This window comes from Fonsecaea monophora, assembly GCF_001642475.1.
Source record: "Fonsecaea monophora strain CBS 269.37 chromosome Unknown Scaff67, whole genome shotgun sequence".
Taxonomy (NCBI): Eukaryota; Fungi; Ascomycota; class Eurotiomycetes; order Chaetothyriales; family Herpotrichiellaceae; genus Fonsecaea; species Fonsecaea monophora.
In genome coordinates this window covers 63,944-90,924 of record NW_019173998.1, presented here as the reverse complement: position 1 = coordinate 90,924, position 26,981 = coordinate 63,944, and the positions used below count along the sequence as shown (strand labels likewise).

The window sequence follows — 26,981 nt, the reverse complement described above, 5'->3', positions numbered from 1 at the left end:
TTTATTGTCGGTCGCAGGAGGTCGTCCCAGTGATAATGGGATTTCCTAAGCGAATCCTCTTCAAGGCTAGCCAATCATCAACCTGGGACACTCAAGGGTGTGGCCTCCATGCTCCCCAGCCGTCTACATTTCACGTTCAACTCCATGCAGCTGTCCATCTTGAACCAGTTTTGACTTCCGTCCGTACGCTACAACCGGGCCAGCCGGCTTTTGCATCTCAAGTTCTTGGTAGCTCTTCTGGAGTCTTTGTTTCTCCCATCACCTCGACTCCCCAGCAATCCGGCCCCTTCACACCTTGTGTTCGCTTCTAACCCAGAAGGCAAGCAGCTTTTCAATGTGATGACTTCTGTCCATCGAGTGCAAGGCTGTGCCACATGTACGATGGCACCACCGGATCCAAACCGTTGGACGTTCACAGACTATGTGTGCTTCCTCCGTAGCCATGGATTTCATAATCTTGCTGGGCTTGACGAGTTTCTCCAATGGGGTGTCCAGGCCAGCCGAATGCCGACGATGCAGCGGCCTCAGCGAGCAACAGCTATTCTCCTGGAATTTGGCACGTCGAGTTTCAGAACGTCGGATCTTACAGACACATCGAAACTCAGAGTACTGCTGAAGGAATGGACGAGAAGGACGCCTGAAACGCCACCTACATCGCCAGCTTCTGGTTCTCAAGGACGAGCTGCTCAGGGGCGGATCATTATGGTCAACAATATCAACCCGGAGATGGTAGACACCCTCGGCAGCCTCCTCAACATTGAGCCTGCATTTTTCGCATCACATATTAGTGACTCGGCGACTGGCGGCGCGGGAGATGGGCACACAGGATCTCCGTTGGCATCACAAAACCTCAAGCACCAGAAGAACTTTTTTACGATCGAATACCCATGTACGTTCATGACGACGAATTGTGGAAAGGATGTCGATATCGAGAAGCTCTACTGCAAGGGAAACTATCACAGACGAGTGGAAGTTTGTTCGAAACACGGAAGGCAGAAGGTCGCTGTGGCTCGTCGAAAGATCTCGTTTTACATGAAGAAGACTCTGGATCCATGGATATGTAAGTCTTCCTCCTGTTTCTCGTCGAAATCTGTGCTAAGTATATCTAAGGCGTTGTGCTTGTTGACCCGCCAATCTCCTTCTTCACCCTCGGAGCAGAACCATACGGTGCCTACTCTCCCAGTCAACGTCTTGAAGTTGCTGGTTACCAAGGGGGCTATCTTGACTTCCGTGAGCAAAAGCCACCATTGAACAGGAACGATCACGACTATCGCGCATGTGGTGCTAGGCCAATGTGCCCCAACCCTTTTGACGATTTGTGCCGGCATTGGCAGATTATGGCCCGGGATGGGCTCCTCAATCCAGCCGAGCAAAACCTGATCCATATTATGCGGCCAGCATTCCAAATTGCAGCTAGCGAATACACCAACTTCTTCGACTACATTCGGTCAACACTGGAGAGTCACTTAATTTCCACAGCCCTCACAGTCGATCCCACAAAGACCAAGAGAATTCTTGACAAGGTGATTTCGCTCGACTCGATGCTCAGCAGGTACAAACCCATCATGACGCGGATAAAGACCTATCTCTCCTCAGACTCGGAGTTGAATGAAGACTACCGCAGTCTCTTGATTGATCTGCACCACTATAGAGCCGAGTGCGACTCGAAAATGCAGCACATCCTTGCCGTCTCCCAATGCCAAGATACATCCTCGCTCCGCTCAATAGAGATTGAATCTCAGCGGCAAGCAGACTACTCCCGTTACCTGACTATCATCGCCCTCATCTACGCTCCCTTTGCACTGTCATGTGCAATATTTAGCCTACCACACGACTTTGCCCCTGGAGCACACTATTTTTACGGGCTTTTGCCTGCGACCGCCGGGGTGGCAATTGTGTTTTTGTTGCTAGTGTTGCCAGAGGCGAGAGACCCGTTGCCGAGCATCATGGCGGTACTTTGCGGGAAGCTCACCAAGAAGAAGCTGCTTGCGAAACCGAGCAGTCGCGGTTCGAGGTCCGGCGGGATGAGTGAGAAGCTGGATATGGATGAGGTGTAGCAACAGCCACATTGCGATCAAGGTCCGTGACGGACATTTGACTTGGGAGTCGTGTTACCGAGAAGGTCAGAGACTTTCATGTTCGGTTGTTTCTAGCAATGCTTCAAGGGGAACAGACTCTAAGGCCACGACACCCGATTGTTGCAACATTTGGCTTGATAACAAAGACGCCATTGGCAATCTCACATTGCGGTCCAAGAATCATCGGAGCAAGATTGACACAGAATGGCAGGTGTCCATGAGAAATGACGCCTTGGGAACACGTCTCCAGCATCTAACAGAACACGGCGCACATCCAGCATCTGCCAACAGAGGAAGCCGTCTACGGGTTATGCACACTCATACCGCCGCCGCGGTAGGCGAACAGGAGTTTGTGTGAAGGTTTGAGCTTTCGTCCGCACAGGATTGATTGGATTACCCATACCTAGACCAGGACAGGACTGGGTCGGACAGGCTGGGGTGGAATGGGATAGGACGGGACGGGACAGGCTGAAACACAAGGGAAAGGAACGGGTCAGAATGAACAACGACCCAATTCACAAAGGGACAGACATACCAACCACATATTACATACCCAGGGTGGTAAACACATGTCGTCCTACCAAGCCTTTTGGGAGGGAGAGGGGGGGGGGGGGATTTGATGAATCACGCCTTGCCACCGCACACGCTTTATTGCGCGCACACGACTTTTGTGACGTTTTCTTCCATGAATGCAAAGATATACCTCGTAATGCAACATGTAATGGAATGAATTGAAGAACAATGAGAAGAAGGAAAAGAAACCCCAAGGGTTCAAACAAGTCAGTCAGGTTAACCACTTTACTTGAATTGATGCTCAGTTCCATATGCTGTACATAGAGTATGTGGTAGGCATCTATCTAGGTACGTTCAATACCTACACACATACACCCTTAGATAAGTATCGATCGATCGACTGATATTGAAATGATTTGTTTTGTACTATACAGATAAAGAATCTACCGCGGCGGATCGATCTCGGCCGGTCGAGCCTCGAAACGAGGATGGGCCGGGCCGGACTGGCGGACAATGCTCCACGCTCCACGCCACGGCATAATATACATATACCTAATCCATCGCAAACGTCTGGGCGAGGACCTCGGGTGTTGGCTGTGTGATAGATAGATAGATTGGTATGCCATGCACAGTCAGTCATAGACACAATCACCTCTTGACCAGTGAGGAAACCAAAGAGACGTGACCACGAGGATCGGGACGGCGCGTGCACAGGGTAATATCCCGACCTGTCCTGTAGACATCGCTCAATGTCAACCTCGATCTGGACCAGGGGGTTTCTCAGCAACATAAGAATGTCGCTTTTCAGACCTTGCTCCATGACTGTCCACGCACTCATTGTCTGGAGTTTGGATCTGGTGTCCGCTCAATGTCCCTCAACTTCGTCTCCAGACCTACACGTCCACTTTGACAGGAATCTTGACTTGGCCCTTCTTCCTCTCCTGGCTGGGCACACCGTATCTTTGGCCCACCGCGCCCTTACCAGAGCCCCGGCCATCCAGACCGGTTCCTTGTCGGGTACTCTGCACTTCTGTGACCACAAACTGCCACCTGCCCACGTCAATCCTCGTCTTCTTGCTTTCCTCCTCCTCCTGCAGCTTTTCCTTCAAAGCTCGCCGTCTCTCTTCATCCTTCTGCAGGCGCTCACGATGGCGCGCGCGTCTCTCGAGTGGCGTGAGCGAGCGGTTCAGTTTGTCCTTCTCAAATGCGATCAAATGCGGATGTGGAATGCGCGAGTCTGCTGGTTTCAACACTGTGCGTGTATGGCCCGGTCGGCCAATGATCTCGGGTTTGGAATCCCGCCACGCCTCGTGGACCCCTTCATTGATGGCGTTCTCTCGCTCGTCGGTAAGTCGTGGTGCACCACTAAACACTCTTCCTGCATCGGTACGGTTGAAGGCACGTGACTCCGAGGCTGGATAGAAGATTTGTGGAAAGGTGAGGGGATGCTGTTCTAAATCATTGATAGACTCATGAGGCTCGTGGGGCAAGCGCGTCGTTGGGTTGAGAGTCGTGAGCGGGACCATACCGTGGACGGCACGAGCGTACGGGATAGCGAGAGGTTTGCCCTGGAAGGCAACAGAAACAAAACGTCAGCTTTGATCTTCAGAAAGGAAAACGAAGGAGTACTGTGCTGTGTTTGTGCCTTTGCAAATTCAGAGAGTTGTAATTTGGTTTGTAGATCACCATGCTTGGAAGTCTGGAAGACTAATCGATCTGGTTGTTCATCACAGGAAGGCCGTCGAGAAGCGCAAGTGAAGGCGAAAGATGTGCTTACCTCTGTCCTCATCCTCCTTTCGACCTCTACCAGCCTCACCACTGCGGCTACCCTTCTCATATCCACGCCCATCTCCATCGAAACCTGCCTCACCGACTTGCCCTGTCGTTGCACTCGTTCCCAGATCTCGTTTCTGAGATCCTCGGACAGAATACTCTGGCTCACAAAATTCTTGTTCCAGGGAAACGGCCTTAGATCATCCAGAGACTCTTTAGGGAGCTTGTATTCCTGCTCATGTTCCGCAACAGCTGCTTCGAGAGCTTCTTCGTCGGACGTCACGGCATCGTCCGGGCTCTTTTCCTTTACGGACTCTCCTGACGGCTCTTGGCCTCTGCCGCGAATGAGGTTTCCTCTCTTGTCGTATGCAGACAGGTAATTCGTCGACCCCGGAAGGGGGTGGCGGAAGTTCTCTCCGGGTCCGCGGAGCCATAGCCAGAATTGCTCTCGGAGTTTAGTCTGGGACTGCGAAGGGGTTGAGGAAAAGGCTCGCTGGAAGCATGATTTGCAATGAGTGTGGATTGTGGGAGTCGTCGGAAAGGTTCGAGAGACTGCGGTGGGAGATATTCGGGGAGGCATATTGCCGCGAATTGTGTGGGCAGTGTAGACTAAGGATTCGGTAAGGAGACCATTGGAGACGCGCAAAGCGTCGCTGTAGACACAACGCGATATGTCCACAAGAAAAGAAAAGACGTGGAATTGATGTTACTCAAGTACCAGCAGCGCAGTCGAAAATATACGGAGCATGAAAATTACGGGAGCCAGCTTTGGATTGGCATCGGCGAACTTGCCTCTTTTAGTTGTTAGTCTCCATTGTCCTCTAACCGTAAACGTCTTAGAGGATACAGGGTGCTCTAGCCGGACATGCCATAAAACGAGTATGCAAATCATGAGTGATTCTATAATTCATGTCAAGTGTTAGGTAATGTTACATATTCTCCAGCTTCTATGCTCTAAATTTGATCTCGTTCCTCATATAAAAACCTTGATGTGCGCACGCTTGCTTCATCAAGCTCAAACCAGGATGCCACCTCAAAGGGTATATGTTCCATAGACACAAAAACAAGTTTCGCTTGAACGCTGCAACAGAATGACCAAACAGACGTAATATAGGAAAGTATATAGAAATAGTGGTGGCCCAATGATCACGATAGTAAGACGTCTGTGCCTTGGAAGGTTGTGGTGCCAGACCACATACCTCGGACTAAAGGCAGGTTCACTTTATTGATCGTGGTGTTCTTTGAGGCTGCAAGGGTCTCTGCCTCTTTCTTGATCGTGGGGTCGTTATTGATGGTCATATGACCATGGAAGAGAATCATATTGCCGCCCTTGATGATGTCCATTCCACCAGGTCCAGTGAGGTCTGCATCGCTAGTAACAAGCAATGGACGGCTTGATTTCGTGTAAGGGCCCCAAATGTTCGTCGCAGTAGCATAAGAGACGTCGTATTTAGGTGTCGTAAAGCAGTTGCTACTGAAGAACAAGAAGTAGATTCCTTCGTCGGAACGATGAAGTGCCGGCGCCTCGATCAATGGGCCGTCAAGCTCGTCGCGATCTAGAATCTGAACAGCATCTCCAATAAGAGTGATGCCGTCAGGGCCGACTTCCTGGAGCATGAGAGGTGTTGGGACTATGGGTTCAACGCTGTTGCCACAGGAGCCGCCGTGGCCAATAGAGTTTCCATCGACTTTGTAGACGACATATCGCTTGTTGGTAGACTCATCGAGGAAGCCGTCGGGATCGATAGCCCCACCGAGTGCGTTGACGTCCGGGCAAGCGAAAGGAGTGTTAAGTGGGACATAGGGTCCCAGAACATGCTGAGAAGTTGCTGCACCCACACAGTGATGTGCAGGGGACCAGACGACATTATCCGAATAGTAGAGGACAAATGATCCATCATCCTGCCTCGAATATTAGACTTTGAATCCTGAATGACAAGTTCCACGCTGCTCACCAATTGAACCACATCCGGAGCCCAAACACCAGCGCCTGTCTCCCATGACCCTAAAGCGGGAAGAGCGTCATGATGATCGAGCAGTGTCCAGGTCTGATTGTCCGTTGACGTGGCCACCTGAACGTGGACCAGATCCGGCGGCGCGGCCCGGTTATTGGTCGCAAAAGCATACGACACGCCGTCAACATAAATGATAGCAGGGTCAGGGAAATTGGATGAGATGTGAGGTCCCAGGATAGAGGCGAAAGGACTCGAAGAATCAGGGTCCGACAATAGAGTTGACGAAGATGACTGTGGCGATGGGTCCGGTGATCGTATAACCGAATTACGAGGGGTCAGCGGCCCCAGGCTGGACACGGCCGACGAGGCCAAGAGATACGTGGGAATGGCGACCATGATTCCGAGTAAAATCTGAGTTTGCAACGAAAGTGAAAACAAATGATTGTCTTTGCCCCGGCGATGAGAACGTAAAGGAGTAGACTGTGGAAAAGATGGCGGACCCGACTGTTTCTCTAAATGAGTGTGAGAAGAGGATTCACCTCCCTGCTGGGGGCGCCTGGAATGAGCGGCGAGCAAAGGCTCTTTTTCTGGAATGCGATAATGAGTCGCCATGGTGTAGGAGGGCGATTGACAGTGATAATATAGGCCAGAGGCAGGGGTTGGAACTGAGGGAGTTTGCGTCGCGCGAACTGCGAGGCTCTGTTCCTCGACTGGCTGGCGCACGAGGTTCAGGGGGTGGATCGTTTGAACCTGCAGAGGGGCAAGATGGTCGTTTGGCGCATGGGAATTGCGCTAGACGAGCAGTGAGCCGAGCTGCAGGCGATACTTTGGGCGGATTTGGCTACTGTGGTATCGTCGGAAAGTCTCTGCGTCTTGCAACGTCCCTGTACACCGTTCTAGTCAGCGTTCAGAAAGGGAAAAGGTAACGATGTGGCGCTATGGAAAAGAAAGAGTGTGTGAGAACTTCGCTGATTACCCGCCTTCACGCACTGCAAGTGTTGCCAAGTAAGGCGTTGGATGGGCCCGAGGAATCAAAAGTAGTTCGCGCTTAGCATGTTTGCGGAATGGTAGGGGCTATTTTGGAGTATCTGCTGTAACGTGAGTGGCCAGCGGCGAGTCTGAGGTCATGTTTCGAGTGAGGCCCTTTGGCATACATTATTCGTGGGATTGAGGAAGATGGTGATGCGAAGTTTGTAACGGCACAGCCACTCAGGAAAGTGGGGTTTTGCCAATCACGTGGAAGCGCTCTGAGTTTGTGTGTTTAAGCTTTTTCATGCCAAGCTTCTCGCTTATAGATCCTTATCTGGTAATACCAACCAACCCCTTTCTTCCCTTCCCCCCCTTTCTCCCTGGTTGCATCCTCCTCAGCCTCACCGAGCTGATACACCGACTCCCGAGACCATGACTTTGGCAGCAGGAAGTAAGGAACCATGCATGTCGTATTAACAGGAACTTTGGCACCATAATTATCACTTTGCCTTTATCTTCCAACTTTTCCCAAGCTAACAGCGCCTCTGATATCATCCCCTTCGTGATGTTTCCCGTGGTTTGCGTTGATGTTCATCCCATCTGTCCGTGAAAGACCATACCACGTTCGCAATACTGTCGAAGCATGGGGCCCTCTCTCGCACCGAAATGAGGACACTGTCTAACGACTTTGGAGATCTCACCGCTATTCTCAGCCGCCTCGTTCTTACATCATTTTTGCTGCTGCAGCGACGCCAGGAGTCCGTGAATCCATGCACGATACCAAATAGACCCGGTTGACTTTGATGTCTTGAGCCTCCCATCCGTTCAATAGTGTGCGTCTGGAAATGTCAGGCGCAAGTGCCGCTGCGGTTCAGATATAAGTGTCCCACGTACTGCGCTCCTGGCCGCGATTAAGTTGATCGATGAATTATTCGTCCAATTGTATCTTCTCCCTCGGACGTGTCCTGCGCAAGCACGGCGCACCGCCTTTTGAGCGAAGCCAGCCCTTTGTATGGAACAAAGTGTCGAGCACCAAAGGGAAAAGAAGGGTCAAATGCCATGTGCTATTCTTTCACGAATTGGAATCCTGGAAAAAGGCCCGTCTTACACGGGGGGCTATCTATTCTGCGCCCGCCCAGGGTATTTTCGTCCCCTCTTATCTAAACTCAATCAGCCATGCTGTCTGTGCATGAATTCCAACACTTGAAAATATCGCCCGAACATCAATCAATCAATCAACTCAAACGGTGTAACGGAAGAAGGTGGCGTTATCGCCCTTCTCCCTCTCAGCGAACTTGTCCATCTCGGTGTACTGCTCGAGGGGTTTATACTCGCGGTCTCGGCGGGCGTTTTCACGCCGCAGGTAAATGGTCATGAAGACCTGCAGGCACGTGCTCATGGTGAGCATGCCGATCAAGATGGCGTGGCCCTTGATGAACTTGGGGGAGTCGGAACTGAGGTAGATGAATCCGGCGATGGCGCCACCGAGGTTGCCTAGGAGGACGCAGCGTCAGAGTCATGTTTGAATTCCAGGGGGGGGGGGATATTTATCGCCTTCGGACTCTCCAAAAGGGGGCAAAAACTTACCAAAGCCCACATGCATCGCAATGCCCACTGCTCTCTTGAGAGAACCACCAATATTATTGCCGTTCCAGGCAACACCTTGGGGAACATTAGGATAAATTCCCGCCACGAAGAAAAAGCACCCAGCGTATTTGACGTGAGGATTCTGGGATGAAATAAGCATGATGAGGCCGATCAACGCTGTGAAGTTGAACCCGATCATGAAAAGCCCGCGCGTCTTGAGCCTGTCGGCAGCATAACCTCCGGTGATGCAGCAGAAGCAGGCGACAATGTATGGCGGAACTGTCATGAGCTGTGCAGTCTCGTTCGTGTAGTTCAATGTCTTGACAATTGTTGGCAGGAAGAGCGAGACCGAGTACAGAGGAGTATAGATGCTAGAGTCCGGTCAGTTGGCGTAGATTAGACCTGCAATGTGCGGCTTACCCAATGGTAATAAACATGTGAACCCAGATCTTCCAATCCTTGAGAGCATCCCAGCAATATTTCATGTTGAACTCATCGGCAAGGGAGCTACGATCTCGCTCTAGGCGTCGAGATACTTCGTGTCGTTCCTCCGGAGCAAGGAACTTTGCAGTGGAAGGATAGTCGTTCATGGTCCAGAATGCAACGATGGCTGATACGGACACATTAGCTTACGTCCTGTTCGATTACCATTTAAAAGCTTGGTACTCACCAACAGCAAGAGTCAAAAGGCCCTCGAGGATGAAGATCCAGGACCACCTGCATTCTTGTAAGCCATTTTCGCAACTCACAGCATGTGTTTTGAGGCCCAACCTACCCAGCCTTCCCACCGACTCCATCCATTTCGATGATGCCACGTGCCAAGAGACCACCAAAAGCACCCGCGGCCGTGGCTGCAGAGAAGAAGATAGCCTGTAGATGTGGCGGTCAGACAAAGCAATACAGCGGAGTGTAGGCAGTGAAGTAGCTGCGGCCAGTACTCACCATCCTGAGACCACATTCATGGCGCTTGTACCACATGGTGATGTAGAAGGTCACGCCGGGAAATAGACCACCTTCTGCAATTCCCAAAGCAGCACGAGCTGCGAGAAGTCCGGGAAAGTTCTCAACAAAACCCATGAGAGTTGTGCAGACTCCCCATGCAACCATGATAGATGGAATCCAAATTGAAGGCCGTGTCCGCTTCATCATGAGATTGGAGAGTGGCTCGACGAGGACGTAGAAAGGAAAGAAGATAGACAGGGCCACCTATAACCATTGTGAGCATGATAACATATGCCGGGGGCAGGTTTGAGTATACATTATAGTCTAAGCCAGACATTCCAAGGTCCTCCTCGAGACCGGCCAGTCGGGCGTTTCCAATGTTGGTGCGGTCGAGGAAGCTGAGAAGATAGAGGAGCGAGAGGAATGGGAGAAGCGTCCAGTCAATCTTCCTGATCAGCTTCTTGGTGGCCTTGACATCGAAGCCCAAGTCCTGGGAGCTCGAGGATGCTGATTCCAACATCTCAATCTTTGCTCCGACATCCTTGCTGTCGGGGCTCTCGATGGGGATCTCAACCTGTTTGGTACCCATCTTGTCTTCTGATGTGGATAATGGGAGATGTCTCGTAGGAGAAGAGAGATGTACCGGCCACCTGGATCTGTGTAACAGCAATCACAGACTAAAGTGTCGTAGGAAACAACCAGAGAGCACAAGGAGATGGGAAGTCACGTAGGAAGTTGAACAGTCGGCTGGGTCACAGCGGACAATATATAGACGCCCGATGGGAGCACGCACCGCTGATGAGGGAGGGACAGAAGAGAGGGCGATTGTCCACTTCCCCGTGTAACTGGCCTTGCTCCGCATTGCTCCAGGCTCTCTCCCCAGGTCCACTCACCATATGTCCCGTCCGTTTTCGCCACGGCATTTAGATGAGCTCACCCCTCAACGTTTTGACCAGCCTCTATCACCGTTGCCAATCTCGTCTGTTCGGACAAAAGGGATGATTCAGAAAGGACTGTCTGGGCATACCGGGCCTCTGTGTCCAAGTCGTCACCACCATACGGAATGATGGCATGGCGGGATCGACTGTACAACACCAAAAGCATACAATCAACGATGTAATAGGACAATCTCTCCAGTCCAGGATGCCGTCAGGTACTGCCGAATGATGTGGCTGTGCTTGGCACGAGGAGGATTGCTCGAGTTATCCAGGTTGGGTCCGGAGAAGATTGATGGGAACAGGTTCTGCAGGCAAGGCAGAGGCGGGAGCAGGAGTGACAGAGTTGGCACAAGCCCCTGAGTCGGTGGCACCCACGTCTGATGCGGAAATGCTCCCGCATGCACAGATAAGTTTCGAGACCCAATGAGGTCACTCAGTGTGTATTTTTGCTGCAAGTACATGCACCTTCAGATGATCGGTCAAGGGGAAGGCAGAATATGGCAATTGCAAATGTGCTTTCTAAGATCTAGGCAAACGTGTGCCATGCACGGAGCATGTGCTTAATCAGGCTGGCACGGGTGAAAAGACAGTAGAAAGCATATCTTGGTAGAAGAGGAAATGTAACGGTGGACCCGAGCGCCAAGAGATCAAGATCCCTAGCGGCCATGCCAAGCCAGAGCGCCAAGAGCGGAATGGGATTCTTCCTCTGGTCTTGGCCAGGGATTCTTGGACTGCATCCAGTAGCCATTCAAGCCATCGTAAGAGGCTGGCGGCCAAGCAGTGCCCAAGAAATAGAATGGGAAAATCCTCCCGTCCGAACACGACATTCTAGAACTTCTGGATCTTAAGATGTTTTGCCTCGACACGGGGAGGTGGTCAGATATCGGTTTGGGATTCTCGTGTCTCCCTTTACATTACGACACGAGTGCAACCACTCGGAGAGCGCGCTTCGTGGCCCTTTTCCCGGTCCGCCCTTTCAGGCATGGTGCCCCAGCGATATCAGCTTATCATTCCTGGAGATTCAAAGCCTTCGGTCCCTGGAAAACTGGTGTGAATCGTTCACATGTCATTGGGCTTGGAGGCTTTCCTCAGATGAAGCCGAGCGCTCGTATCCACAACACTCGCATCCTATCACAGGTGACGGAAAACTGTTGAGTCGGGTCTATCCCCAGATGTCGCCCTCCAGGGACCTATCAGGGCTGACAAGGACAGCAATCCGAGAATGCATTCACGAGCCACAAGGAGGATGAACCGCGGCTTCCATCGCATCGCCTGAAGGAATACTGCACATGTCTCCCTGCGTCCGGTCTTCTTCTCCCTTCCAGAAGCCAACATGCATGATCCATGTCAAGGTCATGGCAAGACATGGTCTGTGACATACCAGTACCCTGGCTCAGACGACCCGGCATCGGCCTATAGATTCTGCGCCGGGCAGAAATGTCATGCCACCCTCAACTCAGCCACCATCCAGTGTCCATTGACTTTTTCGCCTCAGCTGAATGTCAGGTATGGTTTGTTGATTCCCCTGCATCATATCCACGCGTTGAAGGAGGAATTCTTTGATGCCTTACACCGATGAAGTGCTGTCTTGCTTTGCTGTTGCTCTCGCGCATTGCGTTGACTGCAAACTTGGTTCAATCTACAACTCACCGATCACTTTTACACAATCTTGCCAAGGTTGTACATCTGCATGTCTCAACAGTTATCAGTCAACAAAAGCATGGACATCTCGAGATAGAGATCCACTTGATAGGAGCAGGGCGTACTACACCATCGTCCAGAGCGAACATGTTGGATATTCCAGGACTTCCCTCGAATTCTGTGCCAGGAATTCGACGTTCTTCCATGACTACTTTTTCTGGTCCCTCCTTTGCTAACAGCACAAAGATAAATCCCTACCTGTACATGAAGACTGGTAGCTATACTGACACGCCGACCATGACCCGTCTCCAAAAATCCATCAAACATTCTACCTTATGCTGTACGCAGCGGCCCAAGCCTCCAAAGAATGTACTGTCTGTTGAGAATATCGAATGCAATTACTGGAAATGAACGTGTCGCTCTCCCAGAGTTGGTGCCACTGCATTGCTGCTTCGATATGGTAGCCGCTTTTTGTGAACAAGGAAAGCCTGTGTGCTTCGTTGCCACTTTCGCCGGCATCTCATCGCAATGGAGACTCTGCATCCGCAGCGTGCGAGAACACCTCAAGAGGACTTCTAACACTTTTACAGATGTGAACGCAGATCTAGAAAGCCTCGATCGATCTGCCTAGCGTCTACAGGTCCTTCGTACCTGGAGTAAAAGAACTGCGCGCTAACCCGGGCCCGGGTCGGCAGAGATACCGAGGACGACTTGTCCTTGTGAACGAACACTCCAAATCGTCACCCCACGGTGTCTCTCCGAGCGGCTGAATTACTGGCTGCATTTAGCCGGATCGCGTACGGAATACAGAGCGTACATACACGACATCAGGCGATTATGGGCCGAGAAGAGTGAACGAGGGACTAAAACACCCAGCTGCATCTTGAGTGCCCTGATAATATTGTCTTTGCCTCAAAACGAATACGATCAGACTGGACATATCTCAAGGTTTGTGTCTGACACGACAACTGTGACATCCGATCGATATACTGTAAGTATTCAATCTTGACAACATCAATGGAGCCAATTCGTCTCGGCGTCATAGGCTATGGCTTCTCCGCCAAATGCTTCCATCTGCCGTTCATCAACGTGTGCCCGGACTTCAAGGTGGTCGCCTTCTTCCAACGAACTGAGGCGCCAAAGGATCCCAAGACCGCAGAACCCGGCTCCCATTGCACGGTCGACTATCCCAGTGTCAAGCACTATCGCAGCGCAGACGACTTCTTCGCCGACAAGGACATCGACGTGGTGATTGTGTGCAGCAAGCAGGATACGCATGCAGAGTATGCCGAGAAGGCCCTGAACGCTGGGAAGCACGGTATGCGTTTCTCTCCCACATTCTCCCCCAAGACTGTCCCTATGGGACTTTTGATCCCACACACGAGAGAGGTTCTAAACATCCTTTGGGGATATTGTGAAAACAGTTGTTGTAGAAAAGCCTTTCACCCGGACGACAGAAGAGGCCGACCACCTCATCTCTCTGGCAAAGAAGACTGGCAAGATCTTGACAGTTTTCCAAAATCGAAGATGGGTAAGTGAATCATTTGCATGGATAGCCCAGTCGTCCTTGTATCACATTCAACGACGTGGTATCTTCTCTCCATATACCCGCCCTCTCTGGCCAGAGGCGCATAGGATGGAATCTTCCGCACCAGATACCAACGGGCTTTCTCGTTTCTCTAGGACAACGACTTCCTCACTCTCCGCCACCTGCTCGACAAAGACGCCTTTGGGACCATCAAAGAATGCGAGATCCACTACGACGTCGACTTTCCGTTTTGGATGCGAGGCATGAATAAGAAGGAGTACTCGCCGGGGGATGGCATGACTTTTGGCCTAGGTATATGATTTTCTCTTCCCCCTCTTCTCGTTTACTCACTTCATAACACACCCACAACCTTTCTTTTGGGCGCCATGTGCGCCCCCGCCAACTCCCGCCGTCCCCCAGTTCAGGGAAAAGGGTGGTTGTGCGCCACCCAAGAGCTGGATTCAAGATTGATCGTTGTTCGTGTAACCATTCTAACGACGCGGTGTTCCTCTCTGCCAGGAAGCCACACGCTCGACCAAGCCCTGCTGCTCTTCGGGCGGCCCAAGTCGGTGACGGGGTTCCTGCGCGTGCTCCGCGGCATCGACAGCGAGATCGAGGACAGCTTCACGGCGATCCTGCAGTACGACGGACCGCAGCAGGAGCTGCTGGTGACGGTGAAGACGATGGTGGTGTCGACGATGAAGGACCAGCTGAAGTACTTTGTCCGGGGCACGAAAGGGTCGTTTGTCAAGGTAATTCTCTCTTTTCCTCTGTCCTCCCCATATCTTTCTCCTTCTTCCATCTCTCCCTCTCCTGTTACATGTCATCTAACATCTCTCTTCACGGGGAAAGCACGGCACATGCATCCAAGAAGAACAGATCCTCTCGACGCCGTCCATGCCGGCGACGGACCCGAACTTCGGCCATGAACCACCGCACCTGTACGGCCTGCTGACGACCAAGGGCGAGCACGCCTTCGACCACGCGCACCAGATCTACGAGCCGGACTTCAAGCTGTTCGTGGGCCGCTACCCGACCGTCCCGGGCCACTGGCTGGGCTTCTACAAGAACCTGAGGGACGCCGTGCGCGGCCAGGCCGACATCGCCGTCAAGCCCGAGCAGTCGCGCGACGGTATCCGGCTAATCGAGCTGGTGCGCCTGAGTAGCCAGAAGGGTCAGGCGGTCGAGTGGCATTGAGAACCAGGTGTTGCGGACTGGGTTGCGACGGGTGAAGGCCACCAGGACAAGGAGATTGAGGCAGAGAGAATCGACGACGAGCTGAATGTGCCAAACCAATGATAGAACCATGACAGCACGAGGACCACGGAAAGACACAAGACATAAACCAGACAGAACAATTGATCGGGAAAAAAAAGGGATGACAAGGAGTCGACTGCCTCCAGACTCTCGGTAGCCATATTCATCCGCCAATATCACTCCTTATATGAATACCATCAACACTGGTTCTGCTGGGTTCGTTCCCTTTTCTCCTCAAGAGACTCCTTTGCAACTCGGTCCTCCTTTTCCAGGGTAGTAAATGCGCAGTTTTGACCTTTCCCAAATCCAAAGCCAGACCAAATATACCAGACCAAAAACAAACAAATATCCAAGAGCAGCGACGATTACGCGATGGTTAAGAACAACCTCCATATGCAGATCCCTCCATAACCCGAGTCCAGATGTCGATAGAAAAAAGAAAAACACCCCCCTCGATTCTTGCTCTTGGAAAAGAGGATCACCGTCTCACCAACCAGCCCCCTTTCCTCAACGCCATGCTTTCAAGAGGGGAATGTCGACACCAACCATGTTCCTCTGAAGAGCACATCGAACAACTGCCCCGTTGAAAGTGCTGCAAACCCCTCCCACGGCCGCGAACCAAAGAAACCCATTTCTTTGTCTCCATTGCCACCCATCATGCTTCGATGCCATTGTCAATGACTCCGAAGACCAGCCCAATACCCGTAAGATTCCCTCCTTGATTTTTGGATAATCGACATGTTGCCCAGATCTCCATTCCTCCCCGTCACCTCACAATCATAGCTGAGGCACCATGACCACACGCTAAACGACTGAAAGACCGCTGCAAAAGGATCCCCTTCCCCTGAGCACGCTATGTGGAAGCATCATGAAGACCCCGACGTGCATAACGAACCACAAGCACTCCCACCTATGCAATGCCCTGTACACCGAAGATATGCTTCAAAGAGCAACACAACTCCGCGCATACAAAACATGTCATGTCCAGGTCGTAGTCTTCATAAGTCATTTAACCCCAAACTGAGGTTGTACCGATCTTGTTGGACCCCCAAACTCCGCTGCCTGTCCCCCAAGCACCTATTCCGGAATTCGATGACTCTTTCTGCGCATTCGAGTTCGAGTTGGCCGATCCTGCGCGATCAGCATTTTGTTCATTAGAGCCGAACCCGTATCCCAAAGAAGAAGGCAGAGGGGACGTCGTGCGCTTGTTGATCGATTGGTTAGGTGCCTGTTGCACATTGGGACGGCTGCCAATTGGCCCCATGCCGCCACTGACGGGGGCCGTGGTGGATTTGGAAATCTGCCGTGAGTGCGATGGCTCTTCACCAGTCGGTGGCGTGGGCACCTTGCCAGAAGCTTGAATGGAACCATCAAACGTACCGAAACCCGAAGATTGCGCGGATGGAGATGTTGCCTTTTCAGCACGAGAAGCTTCCGCACCTGCGGACGGGCCCTGAGAACCGGAGTCACCTTGCGAGGCCTGACCTGGCCCGCCAAAAGGATCAGAGGTGCGAGGAGAAGGGCCACGAGGAGCCCCGGGTGCATTGCCCGAGACCGCCCCCCCTTGATCTCGGTTGGTGTCCTCGGTGGAAAACGGCACTTGTCCCACAAAAGCCGCGGGATCACCGCCGTACAACGCGCGATGTTGACGAGCAATCAGCTCCCGGCGGCCTTCCTCACTCAATGTGCTAGGGCTCATTGAACGATCGGATTTGTTGGACGACATTTCTGCCAGTAGACCTGTTCCAGTCTCAGTGTGGTGCCCTGTTGCACGGCCGGGAAGGCGATGCTCACTCCGATTGTATTGCTGTTCTTGGTGATAGTTGCGAAGCTCACGCTCGCGCTGCGCTGCCATCCTCCTTTTAGCTTGCATCATTTGATCGGCATCGCTGTGACGGCCTTGATGCCTTTGCGCGGCATAAAAGTTCTGGAGATTCGAGCCCGGGTGTGGACGCGAGGGGTCAAAGTCGCCAACAGGATGGCGGCCTCCGTGCATTCGGGGACCTGCATAGGATGAGTTCTCATCTACTGTGCGCAAAATACTGAGAGCACATACCATAGTCCACCCCTGGGCGCATCGGGCCGCCTGGCATTGGGCGTTGTCCACCACCACCGCCGCCGCCGCCGTAAAATTTGCCACTTTTGAGAAGATTGTCCATCGCCCTATCAACCTCTGGTTTCTCACGTCAGTCCCTTCAAGTGACAGCTCCTAGTGGCAATCATCGCACCTTCGAATTGAATGGCAAAGGCGTTGCCATCCTCGCGTTGAGAGGTGGAACTGGCGCCTGTGATGGAATTGTCAGGTTCAAGCAATGTCTTTGTAAGAGGCGGAATCACGCACCTGATCTTGATGGTGGAGGCGGTTGTTCCCACGAAGGCTGCCGAACAGGCGCCTGCCATCCTTGAGGTTCGTATGAGAACGACATGTCTCTCAATTTTCTATCCGACCCCTCTTTGCAGCAGAGACTCGGGCGATCCTCCAACCGAGATTATATAGTCGACCGTGACGAGAGGGTATTTATTCTTATAAGGCGACGACGAGCTATAGAATAGATGAGTCGATTAGAAGTTGCAGACAAATGGACAATGATCAGGCTGGATGCGACTGGCTAGAGATCGAAAGAGAGAAAACCTGCGGGTTTGGAGGGAAGAGGGGTTGGACATGTGGTGTATGTGTGTGGTCCGTCCGGTTCTTTGGTTTTGGGGGGAAATTCTGGTACGCTGGGTTTGGTGCGAGGATGTGGGTGGGGAGAGAGTTCATTTTTCTCGAGGGATCGGTTCGCCCAACTCGAGCCAATGATGGCTTCTGTAGGATCGGTCGAATTGCCCCGGGGGTGGCCACGGGAATGGAAGGCGACTGGAGAGAATGTGAGGCGACTTACAGATCAACCAGGAGCCGAGCTCGGATTCTCGCAGATCGCAGGTGGCAGTTTGACAGAAACGAGTACCGCGCGAGAGGAAGACTGATCGTGAACGGAAAGCCCGCACTGCAGCGGGAGGCGGCAGGCGACACAAAAAGAGATATAAGGAACGGGGGAGGATAGGGGGGACAAAAGGAAAAGGAAGCGCAGGCGGAGAAAGATGGAGATGAGGGTTAAAAAAAAATGTTTCTGCAAGTTCAGGATCAGGACGACTTTTTCCGACAGGGAAATTCGCAGGGCCTGTCGAAGGCAAAAAAAAGCCCCCTCATGACCACGAGCTACTACTACCTGTAGGCTTCAAGACCACCTAAAACTACTTGCCTAGGTACAATCAAAAAATGTGGGGGGAGAACTGGGGAGTACTGAGAGCACCGCGCACTCAGTGCATAGATACCCAAGTACCGAGTACCTACTGGGAGGGAGACATCCGTGGCATCCCAATCCCAAGACTTTGTACCTCCCGGCCAGCTCAGAGTCCTTCTCCTGAACTGCAATTACGAGCATATTCCTACTCGCTCTTTTATCTCTCGTCATCTCCCTCGCTCTTCTCCTTCTCCTGCCGGGAGTCGCTCTTCCTCCTCATCCTTCCTCATCTTTTGTGCTAGAGAATAGCTCAGCGAACACCGAGCCGCAGGCGGGTCATCATCGACCATCACTACCCACGAGCTAACGATGACCGGCTAAATCTGTGTCGCCGGGTCATCGGCAATGCCAGACCCAGAAAACCTCTCCACACGTCGAACGCCTACAAGTTCCAGGAGTTCTGAGAAGCAAAATGAATAATGATAATTGGCGAGCTCTACCAGCCTCAGGACCCCCCTCGAGATCGGCCCTCCCACGAGCATTCCAGGCGGATCTAGATGAGGAAAAGAAGTCGAAGCCGAGCCAGGGTCGTTTTCATGAGTATTCCATCGTCGAACGCTTGTCGAAGCAAATTGTCTCTCCGTGGTGGAGACCTCTGGAATGGCCAGTAAATTGTTGTTCTTGCGTAGGTGGGGGACATTTTGAAGCAATATTTGCTTTGGTCAATTTCCCTGCCGGCCGCCGACTACTGCGATGAGTCCGATGTTCACTATGGGTACAGGTTGAGTGCAAAGAGGGTGTTGCCAAACTACTAGACATCTTGCAAGAGAACCAGGACGAAGATCCTATGACGCAAAGGCTGCAACCACAATCTCAACCCATTGGTGCCAATGGAGACCAATGCAAGTGACAGTTGTCGTTCCCGTCCCAGGCCGGGCGCATCTTTCACTGTCAATGGCCTTAACGGTTCCAAGGGCTCTGCATGTTCTGCATCTACCAATCCGAGTCTTCCGGTCCACTGGTAACTTGTCCCACTGGTGCTTTCGAGAACCCTAACAACAGGCTATTGCCATGCCACTCCTTTGTTCGTCACATGGTCCACGAGGTCGTGGAGGGCGCTCATTCTCCAGAAATGGCATAGACAAACGCTGAAGATTACCATCAAACGCATGTTCGTCACGCATCGGCTGCAGCAAACCACCAGAGAACCAACAGCCATCTCATGCAGCCGTCCTTTTTAGTTCGTTGTGCAGAGGAGAGCGCACAGGCATCTCCCCAGACACCTGATCGGTCCAGTCCAAGAGCTCCTCGAATCTGAGAAACCCTGGCTCCTACGCGTGATTCGGTCAGATTGGTAACTTGGGTCTAGTCCTCAAATTTCGGATGGTTCCACAAATCATTGAGGTTTCGCGACTGCAAAAGCGACTCTTGAGCTCTAGTACGAGGTACATACACGGTACTTGTTATGAGTACGAGCACTGAGTACCTCGTAGATGTACTGGGTAGTTGGCCAAAAGCCGTAATAGGTGCCCACAATTCGGTCAACTGGCTCTCCTACATACTCGCAGGTAGTAAAGATACTTACACCCGCAGCCAGACATCAAGAACCTATACCTTGTACTGGTATGTGTACGAGGTAGCTGGCCGGTGCGGGCGTGATGTGCAATTCTGCGCCTGTGATTAGAGCCAATACCAATTTGGTGCAGAGGTCAGATATAGTTGTCCCGTCGCATACGGAACAAACTCTTGAAGCTATTATTTTGATACTTTCCCATCATGCGGTTCCCACCAACGACTCGTGGCTCGCGAGGACCACAACAACCGAAAATCCGAGGCTGCAGAGTATTAATATTAAAGGACGTGGGTCGAGCTAAGTAAACATGGACATGCGCCGTGGACAAAATAGAAGAGTTCAAGAATAGGGGCGACAAGAAAGTGGCCTTGCTCGCCAAAAAGATGAAGCACTCTTCCTGCACGGAGCGAGGACTGCCCCGTGCTCTAGGTGTCTCGTAGAATTGGGCCTCACGCACCACTTCTTTTCTCTGATGGTCTCAGGGGTTCTTCCGCTAGACCAAAACACCAACACCATCACAGTGTGCCCGTTAAGTCAGCCTAGCCTCTTAGTGGCAACGGTGCCCAAAATTGCGGAGGAGGGCGCTAGGTCTATAATTGGCACCGGCAAGCAGCGTGTTGGGCGGTCAGAATCTTAAGACAGCATTTCAGATCACCGGTCTGCATCCAGCCGGCAGCAGGCAGGGCGGCAGGGACATTCAAGGCTGAGCACCGCTGACACCCCTCGTCCCTCGAAAAGGGTTGTGTACGAGTATGGTAAAAAGGAGGAAGGATCGTGGGCGTCTTACTCATCGGGTTTTTGAGGCGCAGATCCGACATTGGCCTACCGTGTCTACCAAGCCTTTGGACAATCTCATCCGAAAACGTGGACTCGTGGTTTGGACCAAGCATGATTGGGAAGGTTTGGAATTTGCTTTCTGGCCGTGACCCTGGCGACGCCATGTTGGCCATTCAGACGGATGATCAACCTCTTCAAAAAGCAATAAACGCGGTGTCCTATCGAACGCGACGCGCTAGTGGAATCTGACAGGGCACATATACGGTTGCTGAGCATACCGTATATAACCAATCTTGTTATGTATAGATTGTGGTGGTATACCGCACAATTCCCATCTCCAAAGACCGGTCAGGATGAGGCAAAGCAGGGCCAGGGAGATTAGGGGTCTGGGTGAGCAGGCGACGGGGATCCTAAGACCTCAGGCATTAGGCATCGTGGAAGATGAACTTGGCTGGCTTTCTCACCCTGTTTTCCGGGCCATAGGCCTGCTTTGCTTTGTCTTGCCTTGCAATGCTGTGTAGCGTAGCTAACTTCCGCAGCTGCGCATCTTGGTCCCTGGTCAACTGCAGATGGAACCCCGTCACCACCGGTGTGTATTTGGTGAAGCTGAAAACAAGACACTGGGATCTTAAAGCCTCACGGTCATATGTAGGTACAAAGATAGACGGCTGAAGACGACGGACACCGCCATGCTGGCCTGCTAGTTGATGACTGTTGGTTGTTAGCCGTGGGCTGTTTGTGCAATCTGCGTGGTCCTGCGCGGTGTCGGCATCACTCGTACCACAGCTGCTCGAGACAGATCCAACGCCTGAATAAAAGAGTCCATTTTAGCCGTGAAGAAAAGGCCCTGTTTGTAAACTGGTTGCTGGCGCACTAATGACCGTATTGAGGGGGGGAACTTTTTCTCTGGTTGATCCACCCGCAAGCCACGGGCGTTGAGACTTGTTCGGAGACCCTCGCCGCCGCCGCGGGCTCGCTCTGCTCCGTACAACTGCTACCCAGTCTGCCAGTTCCCACAGGCCAGCACCCGTAGCCCTAAGCTCCCCATAGCACCCATAGCGCGGCCGGACGGCCACAAGTCTCCTCTCCCAGTTACGGTCCTCCATTGTAGTCAGTGCACTGCACCGCAGCCAGGAACAAGCGAGGATCATCTCTCTGCAACCTCGCACCTCGACCACTTCCACCCATCACCTACCTGCTCGAACCACTTTCTTGTCGACTCTATCCTCGTCCCATCCTCGACATATCTTCCCTCTTGACACGCGCCTAGAGGCCCTATCCTACTTCTGCTCGCATTCTCAATTCTGTATATCACCAAATTTCTACGCCACCGCCCCCGTATTCTCCTCTCCCACCTCGAGCAGAAATCCCAGCAACCTCCTGCCCAGTTCCAAAGTCCTCCGTCTCTCGAAGTCTTCCTCATTGCAACTTGCACTGCGGCTCTACGCCTTTCTAAACATCGGTCTGGTCTCGACTCACTTACAGATCCGCCGACCAATCCCTCTTTCACCTCGCCGCCCTCGACGGGCTTACTCAGACAATCCTCGACACAGACGAGGTCTCCTTGCCCTGGCTGGCTAGTGTTGTTCACAAGAAAGAAAAAGCAAGTCGGTTGTGTGTCGCGCCACACCATTTGTTAAACGCGGTACTCCTTGTTACTCTGGAACGCTCGTATGCAGCACTTGGCCAGTCCATCCCGAAACCGTCATCAGAACTCGCTCAAAATCGCGATTGGACGGTGGTGATCTCGAAAATCTATACTGCTTTAAACAAAAGAGAACAGACGATATACATTCTCGGAACCAGCGCGACCGGTCTCGTGGCGATTGTTTCAATCAAGGCACTTCGAGCCCAGTTTTGCTCTGGCCCGTCATATGACTTACAGAGTGCCGAAAGATGAGGGAAACAGTATATCTGCACCGATGACCGCTCCATCTGCTCAGGCTCTCAAGCCAAACATGGAAATGGAGTCGAGTACAAGTCCCTCACAGCCTGTACGACGCTCACATCACCTCTCTTCAAATTCCAAATCGATGCCCTCCACCCCCTTTCAGCGAAGCGAGTCCCGTTCTCATACAAGGACCTCTCCGTCCCCGGAACCTCCAGCAAAACCCAGTTCTCCTCGATCGCTGCCATCTGACAAGAGCCATACGCCCCCTGCCAGCCGGAAACAGTACGGAGGTTGTAAATATGAGACTAGTATGCAGAGAGCTCGGCGGCGTGTTCCCTATTCACTGGGACCAGATCCATTGGAAAAGGATAAGTCCGACTTGAAAACAAGGTTGACCCACGAGGAGAATGAAACACTAACACAGGACATGCAAAAGCTCTATGAAGAACTACAACCCACCGCCGAGAGTGAAGGGCGTCGGTCAAGGTTCATTGAGAAACTTGACCAGATACTTCGTGGAAGGTGGCCGACATCATCAATCAAAGTCAATGTCTTTGGCTCAACAGGGAACAACCTAGGCACGTCGGATTCCGATGTTGATATCTGCATCACCACTGATTGCAAGGAGATGGAGCGAGTTTGCAACATCGCAGACCTCCTGGCAAAACATGGGATGGAAAGAGTCGTGTGTGTCTCTTCCGCGAAGGTGCCAATCGTCAAGATCTGGGATCCTGAGTTACACGTCGCTTGCGACATCAATGTCAACAACCCCCTGGCTTTGGAGAATACGCAATTAGTCCGGACCTATGTCAGCATCGACAGCCGAGTGAGGCCATTGGCCATGATCATCAAATACTGGGCGAAGCGAAGGATGTTGAATGACGCTGGTATGTTGTCTCGTCTCGGATTTCTTGACTTTGCGACTGTGGTGCTAATGGTCCCCAAGCCCTTGGAGGCACACTTAGCTCGTATACGTGGATATGTCTGGCCTTGAATTTTCTGCAAACAAGAGACCCTCCAATCTTGCCTACTTTGCAACAACAGCCTAATTTGCAACCGAAAGAGGTGGCTGGAGTGAACGTTTCGTTCGATCGCAATGTGGACGCTCATAAAGATTTTGGCAGTCGCAATCAGTCCTCCTTGGGAGAATTGTTGTTCCACTTCTTCCGTTATTACGGGCACGAGCTCGACTTTGAGCAAAGCGTGGTATCGGTGCGGCTAGGTCGAGTACTTTCCAAGGTTGAGAAGTCGTGGCACCTTCTCCAGGACAATCGTCTTTGTGTCGAGGAACCTTTCAACGTATCAAGAAACCTGGCCAACACTGCAGACGATACCTCGATGCGAGGGATCCACCTGGAATTACGGCGGGCGTTTGAGCTGTTGGGAGAGGGGAAACTGACAGAATGCTGCGAACAGTTTGTGCATCCTCCCGATGAGATCAAGCCCTCTGAACACTTTGTGCCACCCTCAGCGCGGCCCGTGATCCCGCAGCCTCCGAACCCACCGTCACGAGGAGCTCGTAATGCGTCTCGAGGTGGCGGCAGGAATCTTGGTCAAATGGGTCGCAATCCTCGGCGGTCGTCAAATCCCACTGCACGAAATCCCAACTACTTGCGCAATCCCCCGTTTCAGATGAACACCCATGAGCTGCAGCTTCAACAACAGCACCAGCAACATCTCCTGCACGACCAGCTCTTCCAACAATACCAATACCTTCAGCTTCAGGAGCAGGAGCTTAGGATGCAGCTCTATCAACAGAATCTTCGGCAAAGAGGTCTAATGGCGGCTTATAGTCAATCTGCGGGATATGGTCAATTTGTCCCGGATGATGGTCTTGATCTTGGATCCAACCCACAGGTCAACGGCATTGGCCGAGCTCCCATGTCAGCACCCCTGTATCAACACGGCTTTCCTCGATCGCCGTATCTCTCTGCAAGCCAACCAAGCCAGGGTGTAGCAACAAACCCTCCGTCACCGAGACTAAATTCGGGGATTCCAGACACTCGAAGGTATTCACGGCGAACATCGGTTACGCAATCATCTACAGGAGGTTCCTTGCGAGCGCAGTCACAGCCTGCACGCGCGGTGCCACTCACTTCTCTAGGACATTTGCAACGACCGGATATTGCAAGCCTTCAGGATCCGTCGATCGGACGGAGGTCGTCCTCATCGTCGACGTCTCAAGAACCGTACATGGGTTACATGGAGAATGGCTATGGTATGACTGGATCAATTTATGATGCAGTACGGAGGCCAGCTGAGTATCTCGGATATTATGTCGGCCAATCGCCGTCATTATCTGCTTATACTCAGAGCACCGCAATCTCTCCCATCCCTTCACACGTTGGCCTTGCTATTCAGAACGGGGGTCTATCTCCTCGACTTGCTCCAGCATCGACCCGACCGTCTGGGACGATGCACACCCCGCCACTTCAAACGATCTCTACTGCCTCGGTGGAAGTGCAAGCCGAAGCAGAGCAGGAGCCGAGGAATGGTGAAGCCAGCAATATTGAACCCACCCCATCGAAACCCAGGGCCGGGCCCTGATAGTGGATGGCTCCATCAATTCACCGCTCCGAAGGCGTACCACCCACTCATTCAATGACCCTGAAGATCATATCAATTTCAGCGCATCCACGTCCGAAGACCTGGCATTTGACACGCCATCAAGCTCAGACGAACAATCTCAAGACGCTTTCGACTGCAATGCACACGGGAAGACTTCTCCCATCAGCCCCAGTGGGCCTCGAAATCACGTCCAGCATTCAACCAATGCTGCTCCAGATTTTGTGAATGGCTATTTACCCTTGAGAGCTATGGCAAAGAGTCCAAAGGAGGGATTGCAGGACCAAGTGGCCGGTGTAGGGGAATCGGTGGGGATGAGTGTCCTCACTACGATGAAAGCGGTCGGCCCAGCCTGGTCTCTTGATCGGCAACTCTCCTCTGTGGAGGAAGTCCGCACGCCGTCCCCAAGAGTTGAGAAATTTGACGGGGAGAGCTCTTTACCAAAGGATATTAAGGGTCATCCCAGCCAGAATGGGCCCTCATCCGATGGGCAGACAATTTTGGTGAATGGTGAGCATCGTGATGCGACCAGACCCCTAGCATCCAGAACCAACGGGACTTCAGGATCTTCAAACCACGGATCCAGTCACGTCAATTCTGTTCCGAATGCCGGTGGACCAAGCGGCTGGCAAACCCAGAAGAAGAAAAAGAATAAAAGAAAGACGGTCAAATCGGAGAATGATGCTCAGACGTCGAATCCTTCTGTAGGAGAAACCCTCCCTGCCGACGAGTCCTTACGGAAAGGCGGCTAGGCGCTCCTTTGCAGAATTTTGCCATGATCTGCAGCTTATTTGGCTTGTCCACCTCATTGAGACGCCGTCCTGTCAGGCTCGAATATTGGGCTCTGACACCATGTCGCGAACCAGATCGACAAGGGACAGCATTTATGATATCAACAGCACACATCTAGTCGTTCTATGGATTTTGGGTTATGCATGGACAAAATTTGTTGGCGTTTGTCAATCTAGCAGGAAGCAGCATCCCTGACCGGGGCTCAGCGCATGAGGATGGCAGCGGCGTTTTTTCAGTACCCAAGGGACGTTACCACATACCCCTGAAAGCTGCGGGATGCATTCACATATACGGCTGGACTGAAGGGCTGGATCTTTCGAAGAATGGCCCGAGGAATCCAGGGAAAGCAGCGCCGTTTTGACAGGTAGGCGCAGCTCACGGCCTCGCTCCAAAGCTTTGTTGATGTTTTGCAAAAGGCGGAAGCCGGACGATCATGAGATTGGGCAATAGAAATGGATCCATTGCGACCCCAGCCAGTCGTGGGGACATTGTTTCCCCTTTCCTTTTATTTCCTCTTTTGATTGTTGAAAGTTGTGGGAGAATAGAGCAAGGGCGGTACCAAAAACGTCATATTTCGCAGGCCTTCAGCACACTGCTGAGGCGATACAAAGCGAGTGGAAGGGGGGAAAGGCCAAGGTTGGGCTCAAATGGGAAATTGTCAGATGATGCCCGGAGGGGTATTGGAGACAGCGGGACAGTAGATGAGCAGATTAGAGAGAATGAACGAGGAGGACGTGAACATTCTTAAACCCAAGAGGACGCCGATGCAATGTACTTGTAACTCGGTACTTCTCCTTTACGAGGGATGAGGTGCTCGATGCTGTGAGACTGCCAATATAGTCCTTGGGTGCGGACGAGGCTGAGATGCCAAGGCGCTTGTAGCACGACGAGGTTGACCAATGATCATGGACTGGCTCGTACGATCCGGAACCCAGACAAAACCAACTGTCGTGCCTTGCATGATTCACTCGATTTATT

The 26,981-nt window shown here is 52.2% G+C and overlaps 6 protein-coding genes across 6 annotated transcripts; 3 read left to right on the top strand and 3 right to left on the bottom strand.

Annotated features, from left to right (window-relative positions):
* Nucleotides 1-381: 381 nt before the first annotated feature.
* AYO21_08075 (hypothetical protein) lies at nt 382-2,057 on the top strand (the record flags this gene model as incomplete). The annotated part of the gene is made up of 2 exons (XM_022658025.1): nt 382-1,060; nt 1,111-2,057. The coding sequence occupies 2 exons, from the start codon at nt 382-384 to the stop codon at nt 2,055-2,057; spliced, it is 1,626 nt and encodes a 541-aa protein (XP_022509664.1).
* A 1,427-nt stretch (nt 2,058-3,484) lies between these two features.
* On the bottom strand, nt 3,485-6,715 carry AYO21_08074 (hypothetical protein; the record flags this gene model as incomplete). Its single annotated transcript, XM_022658024.1, has 4 exons — nt 3,485-4,159; nt 4,369-4,973; nt 5,564-6,266; nt 6,320-6,715. The coding sequence occupies 4 exons, from the start codon at nt 6,713-6,715 to the stop codon at nt 3,485-3,487; spliced, it is 2,379 nt and encodes a 792-aa protein (XP_022509663.1).
* A 1,813-nt stretch (nt 6,716-8,528) lies between these two features.
* AYO21_08073 (hypothetical protein) lies at nt 8,529-10,406 on the bottom strand (the record flags this gene model as incomplete). The annotated part of the gene is made up of 7 exons (XM_022658023.1): nt 8,529-8,782; nt 8,876-9,246; nt 9,296-9,485; nt 9,546-9,592; nt 9,651-9,745; nt 9,818-10,081; nt 10,134-10,406. The coding sequence occupies 7 exons, from the start codon at nt 10,404-10,406 to the stop codon at nt 8,529-8,531; spliced, it is 1,494 nt and encodes a 497-aa protein (XP_022509662.1).
* Nucleotides 10,407-13,413: 3,007 nt separating this feature from the next.
* On the top strand, nt 13,414-15,121 carry AYO21_08072 (hypothetical protein; the record flags this gene model as incomplete). The annotated part of the gene is made up of 5 exons (XM_022658022.1): nt 13,414-13,714; nt 13,830-13,927; nt 14,080-14,236; nt 14,444-14,676; nt 14,777-15,121. The coding sequence occupies 5 exons, from the start codon at nt 13,414-13,416 to the stop codon at nt 15,119-15,121; spliced, it is 1,134 nt and encodes a 377-aa protein (XP_022509661.1).
* A 1,069-nt stretch (nt 15,122-16,190) lies between these two features.
* AYO21_08071 (hypothetical protein) lies at nt 16,191-17,607 on the bottom strand (the record flags this gene model as incomplete). The annotated part of the gene is made up of 5 exons (XM_022658021.1): nt 16,191-16,921; nt 16,976-17,185; nt 17,238-17,354; nt 17,410-17,466; nt 17,523-17,607. The coding sequence occupies 5 exons, from the start codon at nt 17,605-17,607 to the stop codon at nt 16,191-16,193; spliced, it is 1,200 nt and encodes a 399-aa protein (XP_022509660.1).
* A 5,349-nt stretch (nt 17,608-22,956) lies between these two features.
* AYO21_08070 (hypothetical protein) lies at nt 22,957-25,963 on the top strand (the record flags this gene model as incomplete). The annotated part of the gene is made up of 3 exons (XM_022658020.1): nt 22,957-23,533; nt 23,593-25,140; nt 25,197-25,963. The coding sequence occupies 3 exons, from the start codon at nt 22,957-22,959 to the stop codon at nt 25,961-25,963; spliced, it is 2,892 nt and encodes a 963-aa protein (XP_022509659.1).
* Nucleotides 25,964-26,981: the final 1,018 nt, after the last annotated feature.